The following is a 25356-nucleotide window of genomic DNA, read 5'->3' on the forward strand; positions in this document are numbered from 1 at the left end:
CCCAATCCCGTGCCACAGGTCACAACCCCTCCATCACCCAAACTCCCTCCCAGACCCCACGCCCTCTAATGCACCCCAGGCCCTGACCCTGAGCTCCCTTCTGCACCAACCTCCATCTCAGACCCCTCACCTCCCTCCATTAATATTATGGCAGAGTGCAGCCCTCAACCACTTTCCAAATTCTTGGAGTAGCCCCCACCCCCCATCAAAATTTTTGCCCACCCCTGTCTCTTACAATTATGCCTCAATGTGCTTCCCAAAAGAGGTCAGGATCCTTAGCTCTATTTTACAGCCAGGGAAACTGAGGCATGGGGTAGAGACATGACTTGCAATAAACAGCTTTCCCCTCCCCATCATGGCTGCTGTGAGGGAGCCACAGAGAAAGCTGCTGGGGCAAGGAGGTTTGCTGGGACCGGTGCTTCCACCTGCAATCAGGTCCTTGGTCCGTCCACCCAGCCCCACTTCCAGCCGCCCCCACCAAAGAGGAGGGTAACAGCTGCTGTGGCCGATTGGATGGCGCTGTTGTTACAGGTGCTTTCCTCAGTGACCCAAGGCCACGGGCACAGCAGGACACCCACGGCCTGAGTCTCACTCACACCAAGGCCCCGTGACGCAGGTGCAGAGCACAGGACAGACTCAGGCCTGCAGGGCTCAGCCCTCGGCTGGGCTGTTTCTAATGGGCTCAGCTGTGGGGCGGATGGGCACATGGGACCTTTCCACCCTGCTTATCAGGGAGACCCTCAGCCACCGGTTCCAGGCGCCTCACGGTGACTCAGTCACACAGAGCAGCTGGGCCCAGGACGGAGCCTCTCAGTGAAACTCCCTCCTAGCACAGAGCTAAGTGGAAATAAGAGTCTCACTTCAGCCCACAGGCCCAGTCTGGCCTCTGTACGGTGACACACACTTAGTCACCACCCGGCCTAGAGCAGCAGGTGGTTTGTGCTAACACCTCCTGTGTCTTCTGCACCGCAGGCTCAGCTGCACTGAACTCTTTGGTTTGGCTTCTCCCTCAGCTGCCAGCCGGCCATCCTTCCTTCTGCGCTGCTGCTGGCAATAGCTCTGCCTTCCGTTCTGCGCTCCCGGCCAGCAGCCACCACTCTCCAGCTCTGAAGGCAATGCCACTGTCAGCAGCAATGCAGAAGTAAGGGTAGCAGTGCCACAACCCCCCCCTGCAATAAATATGTGACTCTCTGTAGCCAGACAGACCCTCCCCCCTCCCATTTGTCCAACTGAAGCGCAAAGCAGGGACCAGCTTTCGTCTCTGCAACGACTTGATCCAAAATGTCTTTGCTCGTCTCAGAAACGTGCCCTTTCACGGTGCAGTTTGAAAGTAATGGCTGAGCCACCTTTTTGTTGCCCTGTTGCCTCCAGCGGCACATGCCCCCCTTCTCTGTAGACAGGAACCCAAACAACCGCTGGGAACTGGTGCAAGCGGAGCAGCACGTGCAGGGGGAGGAGAGGGTAGGGGCACTCCTGGCGCTGGAGAGAAAGGGGCCACGAGAGGTAATAAGATGCAGCAGCACTGCCACTATCAACTGAAATCCTAGAGCCCTGCCCCAGAGGCTGCTCTACCGCAGGTTTGCCAGCGGTTTATAGGGGCTGGACAGTAGCAGGACTGAACATGTCTCTGCAGGTTGTGCTGCAGTGCCCACTGTGACTGTGTGACTCACACGACGGCACCTCGGAAGGAACAATGAAATATTGTTGAATAAAGTAAATTAAACAATTGACTGATGTCACCGTCATTTTGTGTTTGGTTAATTTAACGAATACGTTTCTTCACTGATATTACTCTATTTATCAGAGCGTGTGCAGCTGGCCAGCCCCTTTCTCCCTGCAATGTGCCAAATTACCCCTCAAGGGGCAACTACCTCCAGGTTAAGAACCACTGGGTTAGCTCTTTTAACCTCTCCTCACAAGTAGGTTTTCTGGCCCTGGATAACATGGGCTGCTGGTCTGTGAATTCCCTTCCGCTCGGAACCACTCGGCTGAGTTCTCCGACCCGACCTGCGCATTCGAGCAGCAGAGAAACACTCCCTCCACTCTGAGCGCTGGGCTGGGACACACCTGCAGAGGCATTTCCAAAGCACGTCAGCACGCCCCTCGCAGCCCCTAACTCACTGCTGGGTACCGTGATGCTGGTTGACCAGGTGCCAGTTCATGCCCAGGCCCCCAGATCTCACTGAACCAGGGGCGAAGCCACAGGGGGCCCCCCACTTAGGATCCTGGCCCACCCAGCTTCAGCTCTGCCTCTACTCCCACCCAAACATGGGATTTGCCCCTCTCTGCCCAGTGCTCCAGCCAGCTCTGTTGCATGGAGCCCAGGGCTGGCCCTGCTCTGCTTGCCCAGCATGTCTGCCAGGGAGCGGAGTTGGGGGCTTGTAAGCCTCTGTGCCCTGAGCCCACTCCCAGCTGGGAACACTGGATAGGCCCCACAGCACAAGCCCCTAAATCTCCTCCCCAGCAGGATCACCCTACTGGCAGAGCAGGCCAAGCCCTGAGTGTTGGCTGGGGTGTGCAAGGAACATGGATTTATGGGCCCCTGGCCAGTCTCTCTCTCGCACGCGTGCGCCCTTCCCCATGGCCAGCTGGAGGGGCATAGAGGTGGCCTCATTATTGCCTGCCCACCTGAAATCAGGGTCCACCCACCTGTTCCCTCCTGGCTACATCATAACTGCACTGAATGCTGGTACATGCCTCCCTGGGCACCCATCTGGCCACCTACGTGAGAGCGTTATTGCAACCAACAGGCCGGTCATAAGCTCAGGTCCAGACTGGAATGTTTGTCGGATGCTGCATGTGTTAATCCTGCCTAAATTCTGTCTCCCACACCACAGAGTGATGTTCAAATGCTTGCCTGTAACTAACAAAATGTTTGCTAAGCCTGTAGATCCCCCAGTGAGGGGAGATGCATTAGCAAGCGTGAAATGCTAGTTTACCACAAGCCTAGTTCTCCCCCCCCCATGACCACAAGCTCTACAGCCACTGAGACAAGTGACTGCAGATAAAAGCCTTTGTTGATCACTGCCCCCACCCCTATGAAAGGGGATGTGCACAAGCCCGCATCCTGCCACAGTTTGAATGCTGGGGGAAGGGAGTAAAAATACCTGTTAAGGAGAAATTGGTCTCTTTATGCCATCTGGACTTATGGGGTAAAAATCCCTAAACCTCAGCAGGAGATCCCCAGGCTGCTTGGCTTAGCCCTAAGGGATGTATAAACTAGTTTATTACAGATGCAGCAACTATCTTTTCCAGTTGATTTCATCTAGCTGGAGCATGTGTGTTCACCTGCTTCAACCTTGTCAATAATGCTCATCTCTTTTGCTGGCCAGTGAGCCTTTAGTTAGGCTGTTAGAGGATTGGCTACAAGCACCGGCTGTGGTTTGAGATCAGAGTACAACTGGCCTAGGGTAAATGACCGGTCGTTGCTGGGAGTAACCTGAATATTGCCTTAAAAACAATGAGGAGCCCAGGGGCACCTTAGAGACTAACAGAAATAGCTATAGGATCATGAGCTTTCATGGGCAAAACCCACTAGCTTAGATGAGCTGGGATGGAAATAACAGAAACCAAGAGATATCTAACAGCAGAAGTAGTACCTGTCAGGGTATGTCTTCACTACAAAGTTAATTCGAAATAACAGCAGTTATTTCAAATTAACTTCAATAGCGTCTACACAGCCAAACTGCTATTTCGCGTCCTTCCACTTACTCCTCCCTAGCCGCCCTTCCTGATGTCAAAATACACTTTTTCATAAACACGAACTGTCTTTAAACTGGGGAGGGGGAATGAAACTCTGGGGAGACTGGGGAAAGGAGGCGGGAGAGGGAAAGAGAGAGGGTGGGAGAGGGGAGGAGGAAAACTGGGAGGAGGGAGCTGAAAGGGGGAAGCAAGGGGGAGGGGAAGCTCAGCGCTCGGGGTGGGGGTCTCGTCGGGCCTCACGTCTCCCAGCACGGCGGGTACGGGGGCCTTGGCGTCCCCAGGGGATGGGAAGGAGGGTGTGGAGGTTGAGGTGTGGGGTGTGGAGATTGAGGAGGAGGGTGAGAAGGTTGAGGAAGTAGAGGTGGGGGGGCAGGAATGGGAAGAGGAACAGTAGCTGGGGGGGTAGCAGGCGTTGGGGTGGCGCACTCTGCCGCAGGGCCTGCAGGTGTGAGCACATGGCACGGTCCTGGGCAAGCTGCTCCCAGCGGAGCTGCAGGTCCTCCTGCACCCAGGCCTGGGTGGTGCAGTGCAGGGCTCACAGGGCCCCCAGGTGCTGGTCCCAGTACCCTGCCGCATGCTGGTGGTCCGGAGGAGCCCTGGGGTGCAGGAGCATGTCCCGGATGGGGTCATCCCAGCCAGGGCTTTGTCAAGCTGGGACTTAAAAACCTCTACGGATGGAGATTCCACCCCCTCCTTAGGGAACCCAGCCCAGTGCTTCCCCACCCTCCTAGTGAAATAGTTTTTTCCTAATATCCAACCTAGGTCTCCCCCACTGCAATTTGAGACCATCACTCCTCGTTCTGCCACCTGCTACCACTGAGAACAGCCTCTCTCCATCCTCTTTAGAGCCACCCTTCAGGGAGTTGAAGATTGCTCTCAAATCCCCTCCTCCTCCCACTCTTCTCTTCTGCAGACTAAACAAGCCCAAATCCTTCAGCCTCTCCTCGTAGGTCGTGTGCTCCAGCCCCATCATCATTTTGGTCACCGTCAGCCGGACCCTCTCTAATGCATCCACATCCTTTCTGTAGTGGGGACCCAGAACTGGATGTGTTATACATTTGTCCTCTATTCACCAAGTCTCAAGTGTGACACCTGTGATTGCACATTATCTGCCAATGCTCCAGCCAGAGCAAAGGGGAGCAACCTCCCAGCCAGGTCATTAATAAAGATGTTGAAGAAAGCCGTCCCTAGAACCGATCCTTGGGGCACTCCGCTAGAAACCGATCGCCAACCTGACATCAAGCTGTTGATCACTATCCGTTGAGCCTGACAGTCTAGCCAGCTTCCTATCCACTTATAGTCCATTTATCCAATCCATACTCCCTTAACTTGCTGGCAAGAATATTGTGGGAGACGGTATCAAAAGCTTTGCTAAAGTCAAGGTACGTCACATCCACTGACTTCCCCATATCCACAGAGCCAGTTACCTCAGCATAGAAGCTAATCAGATTGGTCGGGCATGACTTGCAGTTGGTGAATCCTGATCACATTCCCCTCTTCCAAGTGCTCCAAAATGGATTTCCTTGAGGATCTCCAGCATGATTTTTCTGGGGACTGAGGTGAAGCTGACCAGTCTGTAGTTCCCTGGATTGTCCTTCTTCCCTTTTTTAACGATGGGCTCTACATTTGCCTTTTTCCAATCATCCAGGGTCTCTCCTAATCTCCAGGAGTTTTAAAGATAATGGCCAAAGACTCTGCAATGACATTTGCCAACTCCCTCAGTACCCTTGGATGCATTAAATCCGGACCCATGGATTTGTGTATGTCTAGCTTTTCTAAATAGTTCTTAACCAGTTTTCTCCACCAAGGGCTGCCCACCTCCTTCCCCTACTGTGTTGCCTACTGCATTGGTCTGGGAGCACACTGTGTCTGTGAGGACAGAGGGGGAAAAAAAGCATTGAGTACTTCAGCTTTTCCCACAACATCTGTCACTAAGTTACCTCCCTCATTCAGTAAGGGCCCTAGAGCCTCTCTGATCACCCTCTTATTGCTAACATGCCTGTAGAAACCTCTCTTGTTACCCTTCACATCCCTTGCTAGCTGCAATTCCGATTGCACTTTTGCCTTCCTGATAACTCCCCTGCATTCTTGAGCAAAATATTTATACTCCTCCCTCATGGTCATGGACTGCTCCAGATAACATGACAACTGAGGCATTCTTTCAGCCAGTGCAGCCTTCCAGAGTCCATGGCAGCAGAGAGACCTATTTCAGTTCTACAGCTGCTCGAGCCCAGTACTCGCGTGGCATTTTCCTGAGGACAGTGGGTCACTGTGGAGGTGCAGAAGTTAACACTAGTAGAGCTCAATGCAGGATTAGTGCTAATGTCTGCAAAATAAACCCTCCCAGGCACGGCCTGGTGAAAGGGGCAGATTTCAGGGGCAGGGTTGGTCTTTTTTTAACTCTTTTCATACAGCATAATGGGGGCCCCAGAGGAACTAAGTGTCTCACTGCCTGCTATCAGACTAGAACACTTTGGAAATGTGCTCTGAGTGAAAGATGAGTCACTTTCAGTGTTACCAGCTCTTTGAATTGCTCGTGAAACTCACAGTAGCAGGTGTTTTCCTTCAAGCCCCATCTCCTGGAGTCATGTGATTAGGTGACAATCCCCACTTCCAACTTACAAACAACAGAAGTTTCTAGCAGAGTTGGTTGGGAATTATGCAACATTTCCCATTTAAAAAACATGTCACTTTGTCAAATCCTCTATGTTCATGGCAAAGCAATAGTTTAGACAAATTTCTCAGGTGGAAAAGTAACCTTTTTTTTTTTTTTTAACATTACTGTGTCCTGTTTTAATAAAACAGGATGTTTCATTTCCTGGTTCAAAACAACATTGTTTCAAAACAGAAGGCAATTATAGTATAAAAATTGGTCAAAACTGAAAATAAAACATTTCAAAACTAGGAGAACAAAGCATGACACTTGACCCAAACCAACTTTCTTTTTTTAGTTTGCTGGATGCAAAAAACTGTGAAGATTTTAACTTTTTCTTCTGGGTCAAATTTGGCAAATAGTTTTGATCAGAAAAAGATGGGGGAGGGGGAGAGAATTGAAAACATCTAAGAAGTTCATTAAGGAATTTTCAAAATGGAATTTAACTAGATTTTCTTTTTCTGAAAAAGAGCAAAACATCCAAAAACTAAACACAAGAGGGGGAAATATTTTGTTTTGCATCAACCCAAAACTATTTTTTCAGTTCAGCTACTGAACCAGAAAATGAATTCTTTGCTCAGCCTGAATCTTTCTATCAAACTAACAGAAGCTTCTAGATGACAGGCTCTGCTTCTCATGGGGGACTTTAATCACCCTGACATCTGTTGGGAGACCAATACAGCAGAACACAGACAATTCAATAAATTTTTGGAGAATGTTGGGCATAACTTCCTGGTACAAGTACTGAAAGAACCGACCAGGGGCCATGTGCAGCTTGACATGTGTGGTGTGTTAGATGCTGTTTGTAATCATTAGAACTGGGAGGACTGGTTGTTGGGAGTCTGGAAGCACAGGAAACAGGAAGGAGGGGGGAGAAGATTAGCAGGGGCTGAGTAAGAGCTACAGAGGGGAGCAGCAGCAGCTTTGTACAGAGCTTTCACTTTTGGTAAATAAAGTCCTGTTGAAGTTTGTTAGCACCTTGCTTGCATGATACAACATTTTGGTGATGAGGATGGATCTTCTGTCTCTGAACCCACCTGCACCCTTTCTGCAAAGCCCAGTTGAGTCTCCAATTGCTTTTACTGCCTAGATCCGTATATTTGAGACTTATTTGCTTACAATTAGTGCTACAGAGATTTCTGAAGTAAGAAAACGTGCTTTGCTAATCCACTGTCTTGGAGCAGAAGGGCAGCATATATTTTACACTTTTCCCCTTGCAGGTGATAAATATGAGACTGCACTCACTGCATTAAAGAACATTTTCGTGCCAAGAGTGAATGTAGTAGCGAATTGCTACAGATTTTGCCAGCTTGAGCAGAAGCCAAGGGAGACTATAATGCAGTCTATTGCTTCTCTGAGGAGTCTGATTGTAACTTGTGACGTTGGGAGTATGGCAGATGACCAGCTCATTGAGAAAACAACCATGCTTCGTGTAAGAGAACGCTTGCTTCTAGAACCACAACTCACACTGGAAAAAGCAATAACCATTGCTATCCAGACTGAGTCAGCTATAGCAGAAGCCAAAATAATGAGCATGGACACAGGAGGCCCAGTCCAGGCTGAGACTCCTTTGCAGAAAAGTCCACTATCACTGCAGACAAACAATTACAAGGAGAAAGCTAATGGAAAACCCCAGAATCAGCAAATTCAAAGCACAGCAAAAGCATGTGTAAGCAGGGGAATGATCCCGCTATTGTGGAGAACTTTCCTGGCTTCTATACCACCCCGGTGAAATGAACCAGCGAAAGGATCTGAGTCCCCACTCCCACTTCCTTTACCCCACGGCTCCCTGATCCTGAGGGCTCCCCCTCCACTCTCCTGAGTAGCAGAGCCCTCGAAACCCCAACAAGGCTGGGCCCAGGTTTCCTGGGGCTTAATCCCTGACCTTGTAGTCACTAGGGGCAGGAGTTAGGGTGTCCCCACTCCGAGGTGCTCTCTTTACACTGCAGGCCTTCTTGGCCCAGTGATCACTTCATAAGGTTCAAAGCAAATACAATTTATTAAACAACAACTGATTAAGGAGAAAAGAATAAGAAAAAATGAGAATGGTTAAATGAGAACACAGAGCCCTGCTCTGTAGCACAGGGACATCAAAACAGCAGCCTGCAGAGTGTAAGGACAGTCCACAGTCTCTTTCTTAGAGGCCCTGGATATGCTGCAGGGGGGGCTACAGGCTAGCTCTGGTAGTAACCACACAGTCTCAAGCTCGAAGTGGCCAGACCCCTCTCCCCGTCCAGAGCCTTTCCCCACACTTTGCTGGTCCCAGGTGCTCACCACATCCAGCTGCAGGCTATGCTGCTTGGCCAGTTCCAGCTCCTTGTGTTGCTTCTCTGTTCCTTTTGGCTCTCTGAGCACTGCCAGTCTGCTGCTCAACACAGGATCTGTACTCCTTCAGCTGTGTATGCCTGGCTCTGCTGCTGCAAAAACTGCCCCTCAGCACAGCTTGCTCCTCTTAGCAGTCTCTCAGCTCTCTGTTCCTTTGGCAGGACTTCTTCTGCACATAGCTCGCTCTGCTCTCTCAGCTCTCTCCTTGCTCAGAGAGACCCAGAACAATCCCTGCTCACAGGGAGGACGGGGCCTGGCCTCTCACTGTCCTCACTGGCCTGTCCAACCTGTCAATCAGGCTGAGCTGGAGTGTTGGCTGCTTTCCATTGTCTCTGGGGTCAGTCAGTCTCATGAACTCTTCCCCTTCAGATACTGCGAGCTGGCAAACCAAAAACTCCCACAGAGTTTTAGTAAGTGGTAACAGTCCCCTTACACATGCTTTCACTGTGGATCCCCACAGCACCTCGCAAATTATACAAGATGTCCTACAAAAGTAGCTCAGTGCAATCACTGCAAAAAGATTGGGCATTTTGCTAAGGTATGCCGCAGTAGCCAGTCCAATCAACAGGTGCATGCATTTACAATACCAGATGTTACTGTGCGGAGTGTGGACAAAATCACTACTGCACATATTCCAGAACAGGTAAGGTGCACTGTAAATGTTTCTGCCACATCTTAATATATGGAAATATACCTATCTCATAGAGCTGGAAGGGACCTTGAGAGGTCCTCATGGCAGGACCAAGTACCATCCCTGACTGATATGCCCCAGATCCTTAAATGGCCCCCTCAAGGATTTTACTTACAACCTTGAGTTTAGCAGGCTAACGCTCAAACCACCAAGCTATCCCTCCCCCAGGCAAATCACATCCTATTAAGCTAATGTTGGACACTGGCTCAGCAGTATCTATACTACCTGATTCCATCTATTTGCATTACTTTAAATATGTGCCTCTTACTGAACCCAAACTTCACTTGGTGTGCCATTTGAAAAACCAAATTCTAGTACGTGGCTGCCTGCCAGCAATGGTTGCTTTTGGTGATTGCTGTGTAACTGCAGAGTTCTACATTGTCCACTAAGGCACTCCTATCCTTGGCAGAGATTTATTGGCTGCTTTAAACCTCAGGGTAGTTAATGTCTGAATTGATCTTCCTCAGCAAAGCACTCTTGCAGTACACACACCAGTGGGAGCTGGGACCCAAGACCAGGTTGAGGAGAAACTTGGCTGTGCTTATGGGTTTGTGCACAAAAGTTAAAATGCAACATAATGTGATCCCTGGATGACAGAAGTTATAGCGCTTACCATTTTCAGTCAGGGAAGCGGTTTCAGAGGAACTTAAAAAACTTGTTAAAAAGGACATTATTGAAGAGACTGACTCATCTGAATGGGTTGTCACCATCTGAATGGTGACACAGAAGAAGGATGGAGGCATTCGCCTGTGTGTGGACTTCAGAGAGCCAAATAAAGCTATTGTGGTTGACAGTCACCCACTGCCTCACATAGAGGAAGTATTTGCAGAACTCTGTGGAGCAAAGATGTTTTCTACTCTTGATTTGCAGAGCGCATATCACCAGGTTATGTTGCATGAAGATAGCAGAGCCCTCACAGCATTTATTACACATGAGAGACCATTTCGTTTTAAACGTGTTCCATACGGTCTTTCATCTGCCCCAAGTGCCTTCCAAAAAATGATGTAATTGATTGTGAAGAATCAACATGGAGTTCAGTGCTATCTGGATGATATTATTGTGTTTGGAAATACTTCTGAGGAGCATGAGAATAACCTGTAGTTTGTACTAAACTGCGTCAGCACAGCAGGCCTCAAGCTCAACTTGTCTAATTGCAAATTTAGACAAACAGAACTCTCCTTTCCGGGGCATACAGTTTCACCAGCTGGACTAAAACCTAATCCAAATCATATCCTAGCAATTTCAAAGGCTCCTCCTCCAACAAATTTGCAAACCTTACGTTCCTTCTTGGGTCTTACCTCCTGGAATGCAAAATTTATTCCCAATTATGCTTCTGTCATTGAACCATTATGAGCAGGGCTCGACAAATTATACAATCTACTCACCCGTGGCAAGTAGATTGTAACCCGAAAGAGCCGGGTTAGGGTGATCTGCGCATGCGCAGAATGATCTGCACATGCGCAGATCGCCGACAGCGCGGCTGGCGAGCCCCGATTATGAGAATTACTACGGAGAAGTTCAACCTTGGCATGGACAACGGACACACAAGCTAGTTTGGAAACCGTGAAAGACTTGATTGTACATAGTCCAGTACTTGCACTTGTATTCTGTATTGCCTACAATTGTGACTACTGATGCTGGACTTTGGGATGTACTCACACAACTTCATGAGGACAGCACGGAGAAGACTGTTGCATTTGCTTCAAGGACAATTAGGGATACTGAGAGAAAATATTCTACAGGTGAAAAAGCAGCACTTGTTTGTGTCTGAGCTACTGAAAAATGGACAGCACAGACCACAGCCCTTTGACATAAGAACATAAGACTGGCCATACTGGGTCAGACCAAAGGTCCATCCAGCCGAGTACCCTGACGACAGTGGCCAATGCCAGGTTTCCCAGAGGGAGTGAATCAAGCAGGTAATGATCAAGCGATCTCTCTCCTGCCATCCATCTCCACCCTCTGACAAACAGAGGCCGGGGCACCATTCCTTACCCATACTAGCTAATAGTAATTTATGGATTTAACCTCCATGCATTTATCTAGTTCTCTTTTAAACCCTGTTATAGTCCTAGCCTTCACAACCTCCTCAGGCAAGAAGTTCCACAGATTGACTCTGCGCTGTGTGAAGAACTTCCTTTTATTTGTTTTAAACCTGCTGCCCATTACAGGCAGTCCCTGAGTTACGTACAAGATAGGGACTGTAGGTTTGTTCTTAAGTTGAATTTGTATGTAAGTCGGAACTGGTACATATTGTAGGGAAAACTCTAGCCAAACATTTCTCCAGAGCTCAGTTTTATTCTCCCACACCTCACTTCCCTCAGTCCTTTATTCTCAAGCTGAGGTGTCTGCTGAGAAAAGCCGCTCCGCGTCTCCCTGGTCTGCTGGGGGGCACGCTAGCTTCACGTCTCCCTAGTCTGCTGGGGGAAAGCAGCTAGTGCGGGGCTGCCTCACCCCATTTGTAAGTAGGGATCCGATGTAAGTCGGATCCATGTAAACCGGCGACTGCCTGTAGTTTCATTTAGTGGCCCCTAGTTCTTATATCATGGGAACAAGCAAATAACTTTTCCTTATTCACTTTCTCCACATCACTAATGATTTTATAGACCTCTATCATATCCTCCCTTAGTCTCCTCTTTCCAAACTGAAAAGTTCCAGCCTCTTTAATCTCTTCTCATATGGAACCTGTGCCAAATCCCTAATCATTTTAGTTGCCCCTCTCTGAACCTTTTCTAATGCCAGTCTATCTTTTTTAGATGAGGAGACCACAGCTGTAGAATCATAGAATAATAGGACTGGAAGGGACCTCGAGAGGTCATCGAGTCCAGCCCCCCACCCTCAAGGCAGGACCAAGCTCCGACTACACCATCCCTGACAGATGTCTATCTAACCTGTTCTTAAATATCTCCAGACAGGGAGATTCCACCACCTCCCTTGGCAATTTATTCCAATATTTGACCACCCTGACCGTTAGGAATTTTTTCCTAATGTCCAATCTAAACCTCCCCTGCTGCACTTTAAGCCCATTACTCCCTGTCTTGTCCTCAGTAACCAAGAGGAACAAATTTTCTCCTTCCTCCTTGTGACACCCTTTTAGATATTTGAAAACCGCTATCATGTCCCCCTTTTAATCTTCTTTTTTCCAAACTAAACAAGCCCAGTTCATGAAGCCTGGCTTCATAGGTCATGTTCTCTAAACCTTTAATCATTCTTGTCGCTCTTCTCTGTACCCTTTCCAATTTCTCCACATCTTTCTTGAAATGTGGCACCCAGAACTGGACACAGTACTCCAGCTGAGGCCTAACTAGTGCAGAGTAGAGCGGCAGAATGACTTCACGAGTTTTGCTTACAACACACCTGTTGATACAACCTAGAATCATATTTGCTTTTTTTGCAACAGCACTCACTTGAGTACGCAGTGTTCAAGACACAGGCATACCACAGGTTTATAGAAGGGCAATAAGATATTCTCCGTCTTCTAAGCTACTATCTGGGGAGGGGTAGCTCAGTGGTTTGAGCATTAGCCTGCTAAACCCAGGGTTGAGAGCTCAATCCTTGAGAAGGCCATTTAGGGATCTGGGGCAAAATGTGTCAGGGATGGTACTTGGTCCTGCTGTGAGGCCAGGGGACTGGACTCAGTGACCTCTCAAGGTCCCTTCCAGCTCTATGAGATGGTATAGCTCCATATATATTATGTTATTCTCGATCCCTTTTTTAATGATTCCTAACATCCTGTTTGGTTTTTCAACTGTGTCTGCACACAGCATGGACGTCTTTAGAGAACTATCCATGATGACTCCAAGATCTCATTCCTGATTAGTTGTAGCTAAATTAGCCCCCCTCATATTATATGTATAGTTAGGGTTATTTTTTCCAATGTGCATTACTTTACATTTATCCACATTAAATGTCATTTGCCATTTTGTTGCCCAGTCACAGTCTGCTTTGGTCTTAACTACCTTGAGCAGTGTAGTATCATCTGCAAACTTTGCCACCTCACTGTTTACCCCTTTCTCCAGATCATTTATGAATAAGTTGAACAGGATTGGTCCTAGGACTGACCCTTGGGAAACACCACTAGTTACCCCTCTCCATTCTGAAAATTTACCATTTATTCCTACCCTTTGTTTCCTATCTTTTAACCAGTTCTCAGTCCGTGAAAGGATCTTCCCTCTTATACCATGACAACTTAATTTATGTAAGAGCCTTTGGTGAGGGACCTTGTCAAAGGCTTTCTGGAAATCTAAGTACACTATAACTACTGGCTCCCCTTTATCCACATGTTTGTTGACCCCTTCAAAGAGCTCTAATAGATTAGGAAGACATGATTTCCCTTTACAGAAACCATGTTGACTTTTGCCCAACAAAATATGTTCTTCTATGTATCTGAAAATTTTATTCTTTACTATTGTTTCAACTAATTTGCCCGGTACTGACGTTAGACTTACCGCTCTATAATTACCGTGATCGCCTCTAAAGCCCTTTTTAAATATTGGCGTTACATTAGCTATCTTCCAGTCACTGGGTACAAAAGCTGATTTAAAGGATAGGTTACAAACCATAGTTAATAGTTCTGCAATTTCACATTTGAGTTCTTTCAGAATTCTTGGTTGAATACCTTCTGGTCCTGGTGACTTGTTACTGTTAAGTTTATCAATTAATTCCAAAACCTCCTCCACTTGAATCTGTGACAAGTCCTCAGATTTGTCAGGTTTGGGAATCTCCCTCACATCCTCAGCTGAGAAGACTGAAGCAAAGAATTCATTTAGTTTCTCTGCAATGACTTTACCGTCTTAAGTGCTCCTTTTGTATCTTGATCTATCCAGGGGCCACACTGGCTGTTTAGCAAGCTTCCTGCTTGTGATGTACTTAAATATTTTGTTATTACCTTTTGAGTTTTTGGCTAGCTGTTCTTCAGACTCCTTTTTGGCTTTTCTTATTACATTTTTAACACTTAATTTGGCAGTGTTTATGCTCCTTTCTATTTGCCTCACTAGGATTTGACTTCCACTTTTTAAAAGACATCTTTTTAATCTCTCAACGCTTCTTTTACATGGTTGTTAAGCCACGGTGTCTCTTTTTTAGTTCTTCTGCTATGTTTTTTAATTTGGGGTATACATTTAAGTTGGGCCTCTATTATGTCTTTGAAAAGTGTCCATGCAGGTCGCAGGGATTTTACTTTAGTCACTGTACCTTTTAATTTCTGTTAACTAACCTCCTCATTTTTGTATAGTTCCCCTTTTTGAAATTAAATGCCACAGTGTTGGGCTACTGAGGTGTTCTTCCCACCACAGGAAAGTTAAATATTATGGTCACTATTTTCAAGCAGCCCTGTTATAGTTACCTCTTGGATCACATCCTGCGCTCCACTCAGGACTAAATTGAGAATTGCCTTTCCCCTTATGGGTTCCTGTACCAGCTGCTCCAAGAAGCAGTCACTTAAGGTATCAAGAAATTTTGTCTCTGCATCTCGTCCTGAGTGACATGTACCCAGTCAATATGGGGATAGTTGAAATTCCCCCACTATTATTGAGTTCTTTATTTTTATAGCCTCTCTGATCTCCCTTAGCATTTCATAGTCACTATCACTGTCCTGGTCAGGTGGTCAATAATAGATCCCTATTGTTATATTCTTAGACCAGGGAATTAACACCCATAGTGATTCTATGGAACATGTTGATTCATTTAAGATTTTTACTTCATTTGATTCTAAATTTTCTTTCACATATAGTGCCACTCCCCCACCCACACCTGTTCTGTCCTTCCGATATATTTTGTACCCCAGAATGATTGTGTCCCATTGATTGTCCTCATTCCACCAGGTTTCTGTGATGCCTATTATATCAGTATCCTCCTTTAACATGAGGCACTCTAGTTCACCCATCTTATTTTTAAGACTTCTAGCATTTGTGTACAAGCACTTTAAAAACTTGTCACTGTTTATTCGTCTGCCCTTTTCTGATGTGTCAGATTCAAGTGAATGTTTTTCGTCTGATCTGGCTCATACTTTATCCTCTTCCATCCTCTCCTCCTGACTAAAACCTAGAGAATCTCTATCAATAGACTGTCCTCGAAGAGACGTCTATGTCCAATCCATGTACTCCTCTGCACCAATCGGCTTTCCCCCATCTCTTAGTTTAAAAACTGCTCTGCGACCTTTTTAACGTTAAGTGCCAGCAGTCTGGATCCACTTTGGTTTAGGTGGAGCCCATCCTTCCTGTATAGGCTCCTCCTACCCCAAAAGTTTCCCCAGTTCCTTGTAATGCTAAACCCCTCCTCCCTACACCGTCATCTCATCCACGCACGGAGACTCAAGCTCTACCTGCCTACATGGCCCTGCACATGAAACTGGAAGCATTTCTGAGAATGTCACCATAGAGGTCCTGGATTTCAGTCTCTTTCCCAGCATCCTAAATTTGGCCTCCAGGACATCTCTCCTACCCTTCCCTACATCATTGGTACCTATATGTACTACGACCACTGGCTGCTCCCAAGAATTACACATAAGTCTATCTAGATGCCTCGAGAGATCCACAACCTTTGCACCAGGCAGGCAAGTCACCATAAAAAAAAATTGTTCTCCTTAAGCTCTGAGGACAGGGCAAGAAGCAATGGGCTTAAGTTGCAGCAAGAGAGGTTTAGGTTGGCCATTAGGAAAAACTTCCTGCCTGTCAGGGTGGTTAAACACTGGAATAAGTTGCCTGGGGAGGTTGTGGAATCTCCATCTCTGGAGATATTTAAGAGTAAGTTAGACAGACATCTCTCTGAAATGGTCTAGACCAGAGGTGGCCAACCAGTTAGACATGAAGAGCCAAAAGAGTTGTGGATAGTAATGTGAAGAGCCACACATCTCTCCCCCAGAACCAGGCACCCAAAGGCCCCTCCCATTCTAACCCAATACCTGGGTCTCACTGGAGCTGCCACCGCCGCAGCCACACCCTTCTCCCTCCAGGAACCGGGGCATGTGGCTCCGAACGAGCCGTAACCTTGAGCCACATTTCTGTGGGCAAAGAGCCGCATGTGGCTCAAGAGCCACAGGTTGGCCACCCCTGTTCCAGACAGTGCTTGGTCCAGCCGGGAGGGCAGGGGACTGGACTTGATCTCTCAAGGTCCCTTCCAGTTTATGATTCAATTGGCCACAGCAGAGGGTCTCATCTTTAGGAGGGGGGCAGCCCACGGCCGTGGGACATGCACATTTTGTCAGGGTAAGCCGCTGGCAGGCCCAATGGGAGCTGTGGACAGCCATACCCGGGCCAGCAGTTTCCCCTGACGAAGTGCATGGGGGACCCGCAGGCCATAGGCTGCCCACTGAGGATACCATAAGATGTTCTGGTTTGTTTGTAGAGCTCCAGGCATGCTCCCTGGGGCTGAACAAGTCACAGTAATTTACACAGATTGCGGAAACACTGGGCTGAATGCTGATCCTGTTTCCACTGACAAAGTTAACACAGGGACTCGAGTCGTAGGGAGCAGGAACTGGCCAACAGGGTTTTGTTAAAAGTGCATCTGCTCCCTCGAATCTGGTAATCCAGGCCCCGATCCACAGGGAGGAGCACAAGAGGGGCTCCCAGCAGAGGCAATGCAGTCTGGCCCTGTTCCAACCCTGCGCTTGAGAGAGCAGCTTGAAGGAGTGGGAGGAAAGGGCCACGTTTTCAGGCTCTCTGTGCTGTGGACTCTGAGCAGTGGGCTGAGAGCACGTGCGGTGGTGCGAGGCCACCAGCTCACCGTCCCTCCCCATCATTACAGAAACCGGGAAAGGTTCTGCATTCCCTTGCCAGGCGGTGGAGATCAGCCCACTTTGGTGGCACGCTTCAAGCCTGTCCTTTGCCAGCCCATCCAGCCAACTCTAGCAAGTTGTGGCTGGGGCTTTAGTGAAGTCAGTAAGCATTTGCCCAACCAGGTAAGCAGCACCCCGGGAACCCCCAGCCAGCTTCATTGCAGGGGGGGGGGGGGAGTCTGGAACACAAGGCAGCATTTTCCAAAACCCTGCAACTCAAATGGACTCAGGATAACATTTTCCAATGCACTCCAGGGAGCAAGGAACCTAGGTCTCAGTTTCAAGAGTGACTTAGGCACTTAGGGCCAGTTCTCCAAAGGTATTTAGGCACCTAAAGGTAGAGCTAGATATTATGGTGGCTTTGAAAATCCTTCTAGTCATCTCATGCTCATCAGTGTGGAGATGCCAGAGAGGAATTTTCAAAAGCCCCCAAGTGCGTATGTGAGCTAGGTACCAGGACAATTTTGAAAATCCTTCTCGGCACCTCTCTGCATCCTTAGGCACCTTTGAAAACCCGGCCCTGAGAAGCCTCAGTGGCACTTAGGCACTTTCAAGAACATTCCCCCTCGGTGGGCATGGCACAAAGCAGTGTGCCGAGACCCCGGTGAGTTTACTGCCCAAATCTCAGAATTGTACGAGTGAGCAGCTATTCTTGGCGTCTGTTTGTGGGTGCCCGGTTCAGAGGGAGCTGGGGTTCAGAGGGTGCAAGCTCCAGGCAAATCCCTTGACGGTCTCTAGAAATGGAAACATCCCCAGCCACTCATCACCTCGGAAGCTGTAGGCCAGACGCTATCAGCGGTGTTGCCCCAGAGTTTGAGAAAGCTGTTTGTGTCTGTGCAACTCGGCTCCATAACACCGCTGCAGAGCTGTCTCAGTGGTGCAAAAACCCAGCCCTATAACTCACCAAACTCAGCGCGTCGCTTTGAATCAGCCAGGTGGGCCTTTCTGCAGAGTATCTGCTGTTTGCAAACAGCCAGGCAGCTGCAGTATGTTTGCAAATGGAGAGTCTGAGGTCCACAGCAGAGCTGTGTTAAACCAAGAGGATGGGTGCAAATCAGCATCATTCATTGAAGTTCAATGCACTTTGCCCAGGTGCTGCTCGGTATTTATCTCAATGGCTCAAGGAGGTGTAATAAGACAACGAAGAGGCAGCAGCCTGATTTTTGCCTGCACGCCTGTTCCTTTTGCTCTGCTCCGCCCTCATCCTAGAAGACCAGACTCTCTGTTCTTACAGCCCATTCCCACGACTCCTGCTCTGAGCCTTTGGTCCTTGACCGTTGTGCCGGAGGCTGCCGGCAAGGAGATTATCTGTGGGGGTTCTGTGCTAACGAGGTTTAAGAACATGAGAGCAGCCAGACTGTGTCAGACCAAAGGTCCATCCATCCCAGTGTCCTGTCTGCCAACAGCGGCAAATGGCAGGTGCCCCAGAGGGAGTGAACAGAACAGGGAATCATCAAATGATTCCCTCCCGTGTCGCTCATTCCCAGACTCTCACACAGAGACCAGGGACACCCTCCCTGCCCATCCTGGCTAATAGCCATGGATGGACTTTCCTCTATGAATTTATGATCGCTCTTTTTTGAACACTGTTAAGGTCCTGGCCCTTCACAACATCCTTTGGCAAGGAGTTCCACAGATTGTGCGCAGCATGAGGAAAGACTTCCTTTGGTTTCTTTTAAATCTGTTGCCTATTAATTGCATTGGGTGACCCCTGTTGTCTGTCTGGGACTGAGATTCCCCCCGAGCTCATTGCATGGCCACCAAGTTGGGGTGGACTGGAGCTGGGAATGAGGGGAAGCGCTGTGCAGCCTATGACTGACCTGAGCCATCCATCCCCCTCCGGTCTATTGCACCAGCCTGGTGCCATGACTCAGAAGGTAACAAGGGTCTTGGCCCGAGCCTGTGGTAGCAATGGACACCACCTACCTCCACCATGGACCAGCGAGCAGAGCAGCAGGCACACGGAGACCCTCATGATCTGTCCCCGGGAGAAGCGGCTGCACCCGTCGCTGTTAGTAGCTGGGATGTTTCATGCTGCCCGCGCTGACACAGGAGGCGAATTTCTAGCACTGAGTGACAGGAGAGACACCTTCGAGGCCGCCGGTCAGTGACTTCTGCTGCGTGCAGCTTCCTGCAGAGAGCCCTGTCATTTCAGAGTAGAACACTGACCGCTCTGCTCACACGAGCCTACGCATCACATCCTCCCACCTTCCTTTAAAAGCCCCCGCGACATGCTAGCAGCCCCGCCGAGCCTGCTACATGCAAGCGCTCTCCTGCTCGCCACTTCCACCTCAGCAGCAGGTGCAGAAGTGACTAACCAGAGCTCGGCGGCAGCGATGAGGAAGGACGAGTTCCAGGAGGACAGTAGCTGTGTCTTGCCAAGAACTGGGGAAGAAAGTGCTTCTCGCTGGGACAGAGCTTTCGGTGGCCAGACCTCAGACGGCACAGGAAGCTCCTTTGATGGATTCAAGTTTTTATTTTACTTCCGTGTGGTACTTGAACTCCTCTCGCAAGCTTAAAATACCTCACTTATCAGGCCCTCCTTAGACCTACACAACTGCTGTGGAAGGCACCAAAAAAATCTCACCCCCTCCCCTTCCTGTCCCTATGGTTGTGGCTGCTACAGCAAGGTGAGTCTTCCTCCCTAGGTAACTCAACATGGAAAAAGCTTTCCAGTCCTATTAGTACCACATGGAAACCGTGAAAGCGCCATGAAATTGGAAGTGGCATTTCACAGGCATTTGCCAACCCCCAGGCACATACGGTCAGTTTGTGAACTTACTGATACTGTAACATACACACAACGTGCTAGTCTACTCGGCCTTAGTTCACGATACTTCACGAGTGTGTGGCTGAAGATTATTAAAAAAAAAAAAAAACCACCACATCTTGTCCCCTCCTCTCACCACCTGGCTGCCATTGGGCACAGGGGCACCAATTTAAAAATTCTGTGTAAGGCCCCATAAATCCTGAGGCCAGCCCGGTCATACGTAAGCAGACTCAAAAGCAAATGAAATAAGCCAGTGACAGTATTGGCATAACTAGAATTAATTTACCAGCATAGAATCACCACCGCTGGGAGCCATCACCCAACCTCTCAGAGGCAGGATGGGTCTCCCAGCATGGCTTGAAGGCTGGGAAATTCTGGCCATTATAGACTGTCCAAAGGCTCAGGGAAGCACTGTTCTATTTTACAGATGGGGAAACTGAGGCACAGAGCGGAGCAGTGACATCATCATGGATGAACTGGGAACAGAACCAAGTAGTCCCCATGTCCTGTTCCTCTGGCCCATGCTACCACCCAGTTACAATTCATTCTTCCACCCCAGATGAGGAACGTTTTGCAGCACAAGGGGAGGGGCACGCAGAGAGGGGCCTTTCACCTCCAGCAGCCCCCCCCCCATTTCAGTCCACCCCAAAGTCCCCCTCCCTACAAGGACGTATGGACAACGGGGAGGGTTGGTAGCTGGTGCAGGGTGTCCTAGAGCCAATGGGTCCAGCGTCTATAGCGGAGTATAGCTTTCAACCCTCTGCCCCCGGTGCAGTGGGAGGATTGTGGCACGGCGGGGAGGGGGGTGCTCCTGCTTAAAAAAATAACACTCTTTGCTGTATGCTCCCCCCCATTGCAAACAGAAAGTGTCATTTTTAAACAGGAGCGCGCGCACACACACACACACACACACACACACACACACACACACACACACCCCCCCCCCCCACTGGGCCAGAGGAGACCAAGGAGGAAGGAAGCTGCAGGGGGCCGGGAGGGACCTTCCCCACCACAGGCTCTGTGGTCAGCCGTGTCTCTGCGCCTCACAGGATGCAGGGCCCCAAATAGACCCGCTCCACAGCTGACAGTCACAGCCCCTTCCACAGCCTCCTTAGCACCTCCCCCACCCCATGGCCCTGTAAGGGCGTGGGCTCAGCGCCACGGCGCCTCCTGCTGCTCACCCCAGGAGTTAGCTCAGTCCATCGGCACACGCTGCCTGCTGACCGCCCTCTCCCGCTGCTCTCCTCTGCCTCCCTGTGCGCCCGCCTTGCGCGCTGGACTGGGCCGTGCACTTCCCCCCTCGCCGTGGGCGTCAGCCGGCCTGGGGGGTCTCACCTACCACTGCGGCCAGCTGCACCCCAAGGACCCTCACCGCAGGGCCACGCTCCTTGGTGGCCACTGGTGGTGCTGGGGGGAGAAGAACCAAGCTCTAGTCCTGCCCTTCCCTCCATCCCTTTCACTGCTGGTGTTCCCCAGGCCACCTCCCCGTGACCCCTTGCACCTCACTGGCTGCAGCCTGGGAGGTCTCAGACTGGACCCTCTCTCTGCTCCTCTGAGCCGAGCCTGGCCTGGCACTTCTCCCTGGGAACTGGTCCTGCACCCTCCCTGGCCAGGGCACACCTGCCCTCCGCTCTGCTGAGCCGCTCCTTATAGCAGGCCTGCCCCAGCAAGACACCCTTTGATTGGCTCTTCTAAGCCTCTCCCTGACTGGAAGGGTTAGTGCAGGCTCCCCCTGGACTGCGTTGAACCCCTCCCTCGCTGCAGTGGGGCAGCTGCCCCGCCACACCCCCTCCCCTTTAAGTAACTCCCTGGGCGGGGGGAGGGAGTTGTTTCCTAATGTCCCAGCTTCTCTCACAGCTGGGCCCTTCTGCAGGCTCTCCACCCCCGGAGCAACCTGCTTCCCTCCTCCGATGTTTGGGACTCAGCTCCCGAGTGGGTTCCAGAGGTTCTCTGGGGTCTCCATGCCCCAGACAGTCTCCTAGTTACCTCCTACTTTTGGGGGAGTCTCAGGCTGAGCCTCCTTCTCTGAGGGCCATGCCTTTGTAGGTGGCCTTTCTGGTGGCAAAGGAAGCACCGATCCCTTGGCCTTTGCTCTTCCTGTCTCTGCCTTCAGCCGCTTTTCAGGGCTCGCTCAGCCTCGCAGCTCCCCTTGGGGCACTCCCTCTGAATGTGCCTGGACTCCCCACAAGTGCGAGGCCTCCCCCAACCCTCACAGGGGCACTTCCCCATCTTGCTCTTTGGCCGGGTGGGGGTGCCTTGCTCTGAAGGGGTCTCCTTTGCCCACAGGCATAACAGTCTTTTGGCATCCGTGTCCCACCCTTGGCGCCTGGCATCCCATGAGGTCCACATGCCCACCCCTGGAATAGTCCCCAGTGCAGCTCACATTCTCCTATTCCGCTTTGAAAATGCATTAAACTAAACTCTTTAAATTCACACCCCATCTTATTCCAGACTCACATTCACATGTAAACCAAAATCCTAAAGGAGACCAAATCCTCGACACTTTGCAAACGCAGAAACAGAATTTCGTAACGTCCGAGCCCGACCCACGACCAGCTTGGAGGAAATGGAAGCCGCTGGGCGACTCCCTAAAGGACTAATCAGCCCTGAAAGTTCCTCTGGGCGGGCAGTGACTCAAATTGCAGCACCGTCCGTTTCTGCGCAGCCGGGACTCAGACCCTTCGCAGAGCAGCCGTGCAGGGAGTCACTCAGGAAGAGCGGTTCTGGAATAACCCGCCATGCAGACACGCTCCTTGGGGGAGGCTGCATTGGAGAGCTGATGCTGGGGCCATCTGTGCAGCAGCCACCCCGGCTCTCAAACTGGCTGTCGGGGCCTGTGGCGATGGTGGGGAGGAAGGGACGAGACCGAGACCAGAGGACCCCTTGCTGGCTCCGATGCCCCCAGCGAATGCGCCTGGCTCCCTCGCCCTGCTGTGAAGAAAGGTCTCAGACAGCAGCTGGCACCGGGCTGGTGGTTTCTGCTGAGGCGGGCTCAGCTCGGTGGGTTTCACTGTTGTGTGTTTAACAGTCACTAAATCTCTCGCCTTCTCGCCAAGGACTTCCCTGTCCTGGGGCGGGCGCGGCGCTGCCCTTGCACGCTCCTGGTGCTAAGGACACTGAGGTACAGGGGTGAGCCCTGTGCCAAGCCCAAGTGGGGGTGAATTCATTCCCCTCCAGGTTAGCTGGCTGCGGCGGATACTTCTGGAACGGCGACCCCTCTGGTCACCTGCGAGTGGAACCGAACCTGGGACCAGCCACCGCAGGGCCCTTCTGAGGGCGGGGGAGGGGGTGCACCATGCTCCAGGTGCCACCCAGGGCTGTGGGGGGACAGGTGTGGCACGCTCGCTTCTTCCACTTGAGGCCCCGCCCCTTTCGAGTGCACAGCTGCCCCCCCCACCTTGCCCAGGGGCCCAGCCTGGCTCCCTGCTCCCCAACCACACCCAGGAGGGTTACACTTGCTCTCCCCTAAACCCTGTGCTGGTGCAGCGCAGCCGCTAAGCAGCAGGCACGTTCCACCCCAGCACAAGTCGCATCTCTGCGGGGAGCAATGTGCCAGCAAAGGTGGAACAGCAGGTTGGGATCATGTGTCTGTGCTGGCCCCTTGGTGCCTAGTGGTGAGAGAGCAAATCAGGTTGCAAGTGAAAATGCTACAGAGAGCGGACAGGGAAATTGGAGCAGCCAGCAAACACAGCTAAGCTTTACACCCCTGCCCTCCTGTGGGCACCTGGCTGGAATGATACCGGCCAGGCCACCTCCGGGATTCGGGAGGGTGGGGGTGTGCTGGGAACTTAGGGTTTAGAAATCCATTTTTAGCAGCACAATCTCACACTCAGACACTGACCCAGGCATGGGTGCAACTTGGGGGGAGCAAGGTCCATTTGGGAACTGGCTCCCTTTACTGCACTCTGCTGTGGCCTCAACAATTACACACACACACACACACACACACACACACACACACACACACACACACACACACACCCCCCTGCTGACTTTCACTGGACAGGCGGGGGGGTGGGGGGGGGAGAGAGTCAGGGAGACACACTGTTACCCTGGGGCAGGGACTTGGGGAAACTTGCCTGGAGAGGGGGAGCTGAAGAGCCAGGAAAGGAGAAAAGCCAGCCAGAGAGAGAGGGGCTCCAGGAAAGAGACCAGGGGAGGGAAGATGCTGGTGGGGGTGGGGGTGCACCAGCGCGGAATTTTTGGCTATAGGGGATTATGCAAAAGAGTGACGCATAGTCAGTGAATATGCAAACCAGCACGATACATCATGACCATGGAGGCTTCCCGGCTGGAGTTGTAGGCCCAGGTGACCGTACACCCCACTTTGGAAAGGGACCACAGAGTGAGGGGGGTGCACAGGGAGCCCGATCTCCAGCCCCGGCACTCTGGGGGTAATGGGTCCCCAGTGAGAACCGGGCCCCAGCTGACAGCCTGGCAGACTCCACTGACACACACAGAACCACCACAGGCGGAAGGAGCCGTCACCGTTTCACACCCACCCAGCCCCGAGCGCTGAGTGTCCCCGGCTGGGCAGCCTTGAGCTGACTGCACGAGTCACCACAAAAGGGAAGAGCTTCTCATGGGGAAGCTGCAGCGCCAGGGGGCGGCCCGTTTCCTGCAGCCAGCGGCCGCTCAGCCAGACCCTGCGTCGCGCCCACCATGGCCCCGGCTCTGTCCACTCAAGACACCTGTTCCCTGCACCGATGTCACCTGCTCGGCCTGCCCCGATAGGGGGCAGGGGAGCTCTGCAGCATTCCCTGCTCTGGCTCCTGCTGGTGTCACAGCCCGCCAGTGAGTGTCCATCTGACCTCTCGGGCAGGGAACTGCCATGACAAACAGCAACTCCTGCAAGCCCCTTGCTTGGCTCCCAGCATCCTCTCCAGCAGCTGGGGAACAGGCCGGGGGAAGCTGCCCAGACCCCGAGGAGCCTGGGTGGCTGGGAGATGGGTGGGCAGCCCCTGAAGAGTCCCTGGGCTTTGGGGCTCACATCTCCGGGGTACAGAGAACGCTGAGAAGGAAAGAGACTGGCTGCTGGGGCGGGGGGGGGGGGGGGCTGGGATAACAGGAGAAGCACAGAGAGTTGAGGGCCCTGGGCCGAGAGGCAGGAGGACTTGGGACAGGGAGGGAAAGGGCACTGGGGGACTATGGACAAGGACTCCAGCAAGGTGACTGTGTGGTACAGGGGATACAGGGAGCCCCTCCAAGAGGCCGGAGACAGCAGAGCAGATGGGGCTGGGGAGCAGCCGCCCCTGGGGCATAGTGCAAACCACTTGGCCTGGCCCAGTGAGAAGTGGGGTGAAGCCAGGATCAAACTGGCCTTGGAGGACACCCCACCCGGTGCAGGTCAGTGCGGAGGCACCCAGTCAGGGGGTGGGGGAGTCAGAGGTGCCGCCCCGGGAGGTTTAACAGAGGGATACAGGCTGATCCATCCAGAC

The 25356-nt window shown here is 51.1% G+C and overlaps 1 protein-coding gene across 4 annotated transcripts in view; it reads right to left on the reverse strand.

Annotated features, from left to right (window-relative positions):
• The window catches only part of LOC102458511 (natural killer cell receptor 2B4-like), a 43194-nt gene extending 23481 nt beyond the window's left edge, over nucleotides 1–19713 (reverse strand). For 2 of the 4 annotated variants that reach the window (XM_075907707.1, XM_075907706.1), the window contains exon 1: nucleotides 19075–19713. In XM_075907707.1, the coding sequence (XP_075763822.1) occupies nucleotides 19075–19123 (49 nt within the window). In that variant the 5' untranslated portion in view covers nucleotides 19124–19713. The remainder of the gene's footprint in view (nucleotides 1–19074) is intronic. The other 2 variants (XM_075907705.1, XM_075907704.1) reach the window with 2 other exon arrangements.
• Between the last annotated feature and the right edge of the window lie 5643 nt (nucleotides 19714–25356).

This window comes from Pelodiscus sinensis, chromosome 24, assembly GCF_049634645.1.
Source record: "Pelodiscus sinensis isolate JC-2024 chromosome 24, ASM4963464v1, whole genome shotgun sequence".
Lineage (NCBI taxonomy): Eukaryota > Metazoa > Chordata > Testudines > Trionychidae > Pelodiscus > Pelodiscus sinensis.